The sequence below is a fragment of the Lytechinus pictus genome, chromosome 3 (genome assembly GCF_037042905.1).
Source record: "Lytechinus pictus isolate F3 Inbred chromosome 3, Lp3.0, whole genome shotgun sequence".
Taxonomy (NCBI): Eukaryota; Metazoa; Echinodermata; class Echinoidea; order Temnopleuroida; family Toxopneustidae; genus Lytechinus; species Lytechinus pictus.
The window spans coordinates 39,061,607-39,071,373 of record NC_087247.1 but is presented as its reverse complement, the minus strand read 5'-3'; the positions used below and the strand labels follow the sequence as shown (position 1 = coordinate 39,071,373).

The following is a 9,767-nucleotide window of genomic DNA, read 5'->3' as shown; positions in this document are numbered from 1 at the left end:
TTGATCAAATTTTCAGCATTTTGCTCGGTGATTTTTACTTTATTTATTGAGATATGCATATCTTCAGCCTACAGCATCCCTTCATATGCACGTAGTGACCGCTGCGCCATGCAACAGGTGGGACGAAGTCATGTCACCACTAATAAGTTGCAGAAATGATTACCTAACCATTAAATCAGTTGTCAGTTCAATATTTTTTTTTCATTCTTGGACCAAATTTGAACAAATAAAATTTCATATAAAAACACAAGTGTCATAAGTTCATTATTTATTCCTGTCTGATTCTTATTTCGAATTTTCAGTGTTTTGGTTGTCTGATTTTACTAATGTGTTACATTACTTTCAGTCTGGAGTACCCCTTCATAGCTAATTTTTCATTCACCCATGACAAATTCAATGTGGTAGACACCTATGGTGCTATCAGGAGTCAAACTTGAAGCAAGCCCGCCTATACGAGTTGACCGAAACTATTCATTCATTCAGGCCAGTGCTTCAGATTAATATTCCGTTGTTACTGAAAAAAATTTGAACATGGGTGAAAGTACAAATTCACTATACAGCGTGCATTAATTCTAACTTCACTCGAAAATGGTTGTCACAATACTCCAATGGAGCACTGAACAATTATAGCTTTAACATACCCGAAATGATGTCACGATATGATGTGCATTATAAGCTCACTCACTGACCAAAAGAACCACTTGTTTTAGAACTACATCAAAGAAAAGGATTTACTTAAATTCATAATATTGTTCTCTGAATTAAAAACATTCTTTATTTATGACGCAGAAAAAATATAACATACAATGACAGACTGTGATGGACGCTGAAGACTGAAACGTCACAAAAATAAAATACATGGAAAGGATGCCTTGAGAATTAGCATCAGCAGTGGCATGCTTAGTGAAATCATGTGTACATTGATCTCCAACCACTGAAAAATACTCCTTACCTGTGCATAAACTTGAGCAGGGATTAATATAATTTCTTTGCTTTAAAGCACCCTTTCAGAACATTTTTTTTTTCTTTTCCAAACAGTAATTCTCAAACTGGAATGAACACACATATTTTTTTTCAAAGATCCTATATTTCTGATAATTACCATCAAGTTGAAAACAGACAATTTCTGGCATAACAATTCAAAGTGAAGAACACCATAAAAATCACATCAATTTCCAGCAAAATATACACCTCTGCAGATCAGTTCATTCAAGCTTCATTAATTCAAACAAATATGTAAGTGACTTAGGCACATAGTTCCAACTATGGATCATATAACATTAGTTGTATACACATAAAACATACATGTACATGGAGCTGTCATGTTTAAACTTATCATGATGCATCATATGCTGATAACAAACAAAACATGCCATACATTGGGCCATTAAACATGGCTGTATTAGAATTTATGACTGACTGATACTTGGTCAAAATGTGGAAGACCTAATTTACACTGCAGTTGATGCTAACTTCAAAACAAACAGAAAACAGTAAATAATCATGCAGATGGTTTTGTCATGGTATGTAGAAGCTAGGATCAAAAGGAAATTTTATACTAAGATGCACATTCCTTATGAAATTTGAAAAATCACATTCCAGACTAAACAATAGTGTATATTACCCGTAGTCACAATCTGACAGCATTTCTGATAAAAATAACACTAAACCTTTTGAGCTTGAAATGAAGATAATGTACTTTGATTGAGGATAAAATGATTTGAGGACTGCTTTAAAAATAATAAAAAGTTGCAATTATACTTTCTCTATTTCCTAACTATAGTGGTAAATGTTATTTCACAAGAGTAAAGTACATGTACATCATACAATAGCATTAATACAAAATTTGACTAAAAATCTCAGCTTAATTTGCCAGTAAGAACATTATGCAGGATTCTGTCACTTTACACTAAGTATAATTCACACAATACTACTATTTACAAAACTGTACACAATTTATTGTCATTGTTACTTACAAAACAAGGGGACTTGTGCCAGTGTTCCTCATAGTCAGATACATTAATATAAGCAAAAAAGTGGTCATTTCTTTTAGGGAGTGGGAATAAATGTATCCTGCTTCACTTCACATATTTCAATTGGTATCCAAGATTTTTGTAGGTCATTACACTTTACAATAGTATTATGGTAAACTTCTGAAAAATGTACAAGGATTGATAGTCAAGCCAGGAACACTTAAATTTCAATATTACATTCTACACTTCACAATTTTACCAGATATTAACAGGGCACTGGACCAACAGTAACAGGCATTTGCAATTGACTTTTTTTATGTACCCTCTTTCATGAAATATTGAATGACTTTAGGTTTGTCCTGATAGAAAACAAAAGGCCAAAGACCGGAACATCATAATTTCTAGTATAGACCTCGTGGGCCAGATTATGTCTTCATTCTTCCAATCAGTAAAAAAAGAGTTTGACCTCGAACATAGAATACATTATGAAGTCAGAAATGCAACAGTAGACTATCAATATCATATTATTATTACATCATTTGTCCATCATTTCACACTGTCACTAGATCTACATCTCGTTGATACTACTGATTAAAGCAGCAACTAAAACGTGACAAAATGTTGAACAGGAGATCTAAAAAATAACAGCTTAATCAATACTTTTAACAAGGTCAATAATGTTTGATGGTCATCATACAGGCTGAGGCCGGGTACGTCTTGGCAGTCTAAACAAGTCTTAAGTTCTTCTAGACCCCCAAAATTAATAGTTTGGTGCACTTTTTACTCTTCATCACTGTCGGAATCAGAGCTTGAGTCATCTGAACTTGAGTCATCTGAGGAACTTGAGCTGGTTGATTCCTTCCTCTGCGGCTTTCTTGGTGCTTTTGGCTTTGTTTCCTTGAAGATTGCCATCTCTTTCAAGTAGCGCTCCTTGTCTCGTGCAGCTTCAGCATCATACTTCTCCTTGGTTTCTAGGGAAACCGTCTTCCAGATCTTAGCAAGCGCTTGTGCAATCTTTCCAACTGACCAATCTTTGTGTTCATTCTTGATAGCACCCCGCTCGTCTCGGCTGAAAAGGAAGAAAGCTGACAGATTCCTCTTCGGTGCATCTGGATCTTTTTTGGCTCGGCGTCGTCCACCTTTCGAATTCTTTTCTTTCATAGGAGGGATGTAACTCGACATCTCCCGATCATAACGGATCTTATCAGTAGCTGATTTATCGTTGAATGGACGTTTATCGCCATCTGTCATACCCCTCCATTTATCGGCACAATCCTTTGAAAAGGCGGTGAAATTCACTTGCCCTTCAGCTTTGCTACGGCGATCCTGTACAAAGTACGCGTAGGCAGACATGCGTCCACGGGGCCTATTTGGGTCCTTCTTATTCTTTCCCATGATGATGTTATAAAAAATTCCTCGTACTAGCACTACAAATATCTGCAGTAAACAGTTCAGAATGATAAAGTAAAGTTTCCTTTGCGAACAGTCTTAAAAATTCAGAAATAATGCCAAGGTTGCGGGGGTGTAGTATGCAGATGAACGGCAGCTACCACACGTGAGTATTGGCCAAGCGTACAACACAATGCTAATGGCGCCAAATGCACATAGGGTTAGCGTGCTGACGCCGAAACAGTGCATGTATATGCTAATGAACCGAATTTATCGACTATATTTTTGCACGCTGTGTATGGTAGCGCGTACAGAGTACAAGACTTTGTTTCTCAACTGTCGCCACTATGGCCCGTATTCTGAAGTCGGGTTTAATTTAAACTCAGGTTTAAAGTTGTGGTTTAAATATGGGAAGCCAAAAGTATCAACATTTTTATTAAGTTGTATGTTTCTTATGTTTACTGTGCTCTTTCCTGATTCATTGATGGTGAAGACAATCATCTATTTATACTTCCTACACAATTATAAATGATTTGAGAGCCGAATGAGCTGACGTATGATATCTCTACTGTTAGTGATTATGTAACAATTGGCTGTCCATACTTAAACCACAACTTTAAACCTGAGTTTAAGTTAAACCCGACTTCAGAATACGGGCCTATGCGTTTTGCATATTATTGAATTCATTTTCTTTTTAACGCTACACCATTTTGAATACCATAACGTATCTTTGGGGTAAATTTAGAATAGACCATATACTATAGACTCAATATGCCTACTGTAAAATACTGTGTTTACAAATATAGATATAGTCTTGTGAAAAAAAAGGTCTAAATCAGCCAGTGCAGCAAAAGGAAAACAAAACATAGTTTGTATATAGGGACGAGGGGTCCTCAGCGGCGTAACAGGGGTCGGTGGCCAGGGGGGGGGGGGGGGGGGCAAGAGCCAAACAATTCCCGGTCATATCATGGAACAGGCAATGGCGTCATAAGGCAAACATTTTGAGGGGGCGATATGGCGTATCGGGCAAATATATATATACATATATAAAAGCGAGTGAGCAAAAATGTTTGACATTTTTATTGCAAAAATCCAACTTTGTGATAGATTTTGACATAATGTTAAAAAGATGATATCATATTTCACCCTCCTCTCTTTCCTTTTTTCTCTTTTTTTTTGTACGCCACGGTGAACAGGATTTTTGTTACCATTGTAAGCATCAGGGCGAAGCTCTATATGCTCGAGGGGGCCGAGTATATATGGCGCTTCTGGCAAAAAGTAGCTTAATATAGGTCCCGATGTGAAAGATTTATCCATAATAGCTCATTTTTATGGTTGCAACAATTATTTTAGTCAGTTTAAAGACTATTTTCTCTCTATTTTGCTAGAACAGATTCATTTCTAATAGCACTAGCGTGGCAGATGGGAGCTTAATTTTTCACGACCAAGAAAATAAACAGAAAAGGAAAGAAAAGGAAAGTGATGAGGGGGGAATATGATATTATTTTCTGAATATTATGTCAAAATCTATCACCAACTTGGATTTTTGTAATCAATAGATGTTGAAATTTTGCTCACTCGCTTCGCACACTCGCAACTTTTTATTAATTTTATATGATGCCCCATATCGAGCCCCCTGAAAATTTTTGCCACATTACACCATTGATTTATAGGTCTATATATAGGTCTACTGCATGCTCTTATCATGGCAAACCACGAACAAAAGAGCAACATTCAATTGTAAACTGGATTGTAGGTTACGGGGTATGGCTGGGGGGGGGGGTAAGGAGAAGCTGTGCAAAAATAAATACAGATAAATTTTTGCCCTTCAATGTTTGATTAACGACTTTTAAAGTAATAGAGTCAAGTTTTCAAAAGTATAGATACGGGCGGATCCAGGATTTTCCAAAAAAGGGGGGGGGGATTTTTCGGAGGAAAATTTTGACACGCAAAAAAAACCAATTTCAACCACAAATTAAGGATATTTTGTACCCGAAAAAAATTTGACAAGCAAAAAAAAAGAAAAAAAAAGTATATAGAGCAATCACGCTACCACCTATCATGGAAAATAAAAAGAATAAAAAGTAAAAATCATAAAACCATCCATCCACCATCCATGCACATCCTTCCCCTCTTTCCACTCCATTACTCAGTCTACTTTTTTTCTGATTCTGTAAGATATTTTTCTCAAAAAAAAAAACAGGACCTCGAACATAGCCTTTAAATTTTGCGTCCTGTCTTGTAAGATTTTTATCCGTACAAACTCGGGTTTAGAAAATACCTCAACATTGAATCAATCAATCATGATTAATTACTTTTAATTGATTAATGATTATTAATTATTGATTACTGTTTTATGATTTTTACTTTTTATTCTTTTTATTTTCCATGATTTTGTGTTTTCAATCATGGGCGGAAATCTCTCCTTGAAGGTAGGGGGGACACAATTGAGTTTTCCGTGTTTATGTTCTACAGAATTACTTACTCAAACACACACACATACATATGTATATATATATAACCAAAGTATATGTATATATATATATTTATAGCCATTTTTAGAAGAGGGTAGGTATTCCTAACTAAAGATGAAAGGCCTCATTAAATAATGCGAGCGCGAAGCGCGAGCCCAAATATGTTGATATTTCATAAATTGTGACCTGGAAATTGAACACTCTGAACATTTTTTGTGATCATGAACGAAATTCGAACCTACCTAAACCATTAATGCGAGCGCGAAGCGCGAGCTGAAAGTTTTTGGTTTTCCAACCTAAAAACTAGACATTCGTTACACTTTTTCAAATCATGAACAGGATAGGAATTCAACGCGAGCTGAAATCTTTTGATTTTCCAACCTAAAATCTGGACATTCTTAACAGTTTTATAAAAATCACGAACAAGATAGGAATCTCATAAAATAATGCATGCGCGAAGCGCTAATAGCTGAAGGTTTTTGATTTTCCAACCCAAAAACTGGACATTCGTAACACTTTTTCAAATCATGAACAGGATAGGAATTTAACTAAATAAGATGCGAGCGCGAGGTGAAAGTTTTTTATTTTCCAACCAAAAAACTGGACATTCATAGCACCTTAAAAAGAATATGAACAGGATAGGAATCTAATCAATTAATTCGAGCGCGAAGCGCGAGCTGAAAGTTTTTGGATTTTCCAACCTAAATACTAGACATTCTTAGTACTAAAAAAAAATTATGAACAGGATAGGAATCTAAACAATTAATGCGAAGTAAGAGGTGAAAGTTTTTGATTTTCCAAACTAAATATTGGACATTCTTAGTACTTTAAAAAAAATTATGAACAGGATATGAATCTAAACAATTAATGCGGGCGCGAAGTGCGAGCTGAAAGTTTGTATTCTCCAACCTAAAAACTGGGCAATCGTAACACTTTTTCAATCATGAACATGATAGGATTTTTACTAAACAATATTAGATTCGAGCCCGAAGTGTGTGCTGAAGATATGTAATTTCCGGCCTAAAAATTTGTATTATTAGCATAATATCTTAAAATCAATGACAGGGTAGCTATCTAACCAAATTTTAATTAATGTGAGTGCGAAGCGTATCCTGATTTTTTTTTATTTTCCGACCAAAAATGTCATCTTTTTTTTACCTTATAGCAATAAACAGGATAGTATCTGACTTAACCATATTACTGATGCAAGCGTGAAGCGCAAAATGATTTTTTTACATTCAGATATGAAAACTGGATCTTTCAAGCACTTTTGAAATAAAGAACAAGCAGTTTATCTCAATAAGCAATGCGAGCGCAAAGCGCGAGCAAATTTTTTTTTAAGATTTTAACCTACAAATTATGAAAAAGATGGATTTCTTCCTAAATAAATGATTTGATTTTATATATTTCGATCTAAAAAGTGAAGAAAAAAATAAACACGTTTTGAAATAAAGAGATGGCTGTGTATTAATGCAAAGCGCGAGCGAATTCTTTATTTTTATACTATGACCTGAAAGTTTTCTTTTCTTCCACTTATTCCCCTCCCCTTCCATCATTTAATTTTCTTCCTCGTCCTATCTTTCTTATTTTTCTCCTCACCTTCCTATTTTGCGCCGCCAATAGGGGGCGGACTGCCGCTTCGCCCCCTTGATCTACCTATGATGACCCTCCCGTGGCAGGAATTTTGTGTAAAAATTGAATATAAAAGTCTCGTAAATAGAGTATTTAAAAACAAATTTTGGGGGATTAAACATAGTTAAAATTTACTGCGAAGGATTAATCATAACTCATGAAAACTATTTTTTTTTTACTGAGTACGTGAACAATGAAAATATTCTTATATTCCAAGTAATTTTGGATTAAAGGTAAAATGAATTGGTTGAACAAAGGTATGTTTTTACGGGTTATGGAACATTCTCGTCTACCATCTATGCACTAAATTTACTTATAAGCATTCAGAGGCGATTTTCTTTTTTCGTCATTTTCATTAGTTATGAATTTGACAATGGCCATCGATGTCATCAATGTCATCACTCTTTGGCTGGCATATAGGGCTATATAGATGCGGGCCGGTATGCCTTTTGTTTTCCTATCCAAGTTCTTAACAAAAACTATCTGTTTACATATATTTCGAAATTCGAGGATACATGTGTTTAATTTCGATTTTGAATTATGTATTTTTTTCCATAATAAAAGACCACAAATAGTAGGGGGGACATTTGATATTATGTACCCCCTTTCCAAAATGGTAGGGGGGACGCGTCCCCCTGTCCCCCCTGTGATTTCCGCCCATGTTTTCAATCATATAAATCCTTTGTAAATATTGTGATCTTTAAGGATGTATTTCAATAAAAACATTTTTAAAAGAAATTAAAATAAAAATATATTAGGACTAACCTCTCAAACGAGCTTCGAGCTGTGTCGATAAGCCGATCGGGAAAATGTGAAATTTGTTAATTTCCATCACCCCACCCATGCACCCCTTGGATAATGTTGGATCCACCCATCACTAAGCTGGATCAACGCTTCCACCCCCAATCGAAGTAAAAACATAATAATTATGTTTATATCTTGATTATTAAGTTTGTATTTCGATTGGGGGTGGAAGCGTTGATCCATGTTTCGGATGGAGGGCCCGGGGTAAAAGATAAAAAAAATGTCAAAAAGTTGAAAATTATTTATATCAGACATGAAAAGGGAACATGTAAAAAGACCCTTTTTAGGAAAGAGACGATAGGTATCTCAGTAAATAAATATATAGACCTAATACGAGGGCGAGGACTATTTGTAGGAATTCATAAAAAGGATACAGTATCTCATTGGCGTAATGCGAACCGAAGCGCGAGCTGATATACATATATATATATATATATATTATACACAGCAAAAAAAGTAAGTCCCCCCTAAATCAAATTGCTGTAACTTTTGAACGGAATTGTTTTGAGATATGATATTCCATAGGTGGTTTTCAACACTCATTAAGCAACTCCTGGGGAAAAAATAAGATTGATCGGTTGAGTCATGCATGAGTAATTAAAGATTGAATTAAAAATGACAATTTTTGAAAGTCACAAGAGTCGTTTTTCAGATTGTGCAAATACAAAGTTGGGCAAATGTTGTCTTTAGGTGAATTTTATGGTGTTATGCTATTTTATTATCCATCATTTAGCCACTCCACACACAATTTTGATATCAATGTTCATGGTTGAGTGAGCACAATGTATTGCAGGGGCCGCGGAAGCGGGGGGGGGGGGGGGGGCTGGGCGGGGAGCTTCAGTCCCCCCCACTTTTTTCCAAAAGCATGTAAAAAAATGTAAAAATGACCATACGATTGTGATTTTTTTGCATGGTCAGCCCCCCCCCCCCCCACTTTGAAAACCCTTCCCCGGCCCCTGTATTGTGACGTTTCATCATAGGGGTTTATGGTAGTATCCTCTGCAACTTGTTAGATCATGTTAAAATTTGAAAATGTTGGTGGCTCCCCTGATTATAGGCCCCTCCCCATTTTAAATTTTTGGACCCACCACTGATTTGTCCATAAATTAAACTGATCATGAGAAATTGTTAGGAAAAGAATACATTTATGCAGTATAAAGAGTATTCATTCCTAAGTTTTCGAATGTGCTCGCTCAACCATGAACATTTTTAAAGTTCGGAAAGTGTGTGGTGATAGAAATGATGGATGATAAAAACAATAGCAATTAAAGTCTTATTTGAAACCGAATTTGCCCCCAATATTCACTTTATTACCCTTTAAAATGAGTCTGTGACATTGAAAATACAAATTTTCCCACTTTGATGCGTGCTCACTCATCCATAAATAAACAAATCGATTTCATTTTTGCACAGAATTCTACCCATAGGTTGATAAACATTACTGCCAAATGACATTGCTAAAGACAGCCGTGAAAAAAAGTTCCACCATATTGAA

At 35.5% G+C, this 9,767-nt stretch overlaps 1 protein-coding gene across 1 annotated transcript; it reads right to left on the bottom strand.

The window, feature by feature from the left end:
* Positions 1-749: 749 nt before the first annotated feature.
* LOC129257282 (high mobility group protein 1 homolog) lies at positions 750-3,718 on the bottom strand. The gene has a single exon (XM_054895570.2). The coding sequence runs from the start codon at positions 3,366-3,368 to the stop codon at positions 2,754-2,756; it is 615 nt and encodes a 204-aa protein (XP_054751545.1). The 5' UTR covers positions 3,369-3,718; the 3' UTR covers positions 750-2,753.
* Positions 3,719-9,767: the final 6,049 nt, after the last annotated feature.

Bases quoted from the DNA above. Each gene is read 5' to 3' on its own strand.
- LOC129257282 (XM_054895570.2), bottom strand. From the start codon at position 3,368: ATGGGAAAGAATAAGAAGGACCCAAATAGGCCCCGTGGACGCATGTCT.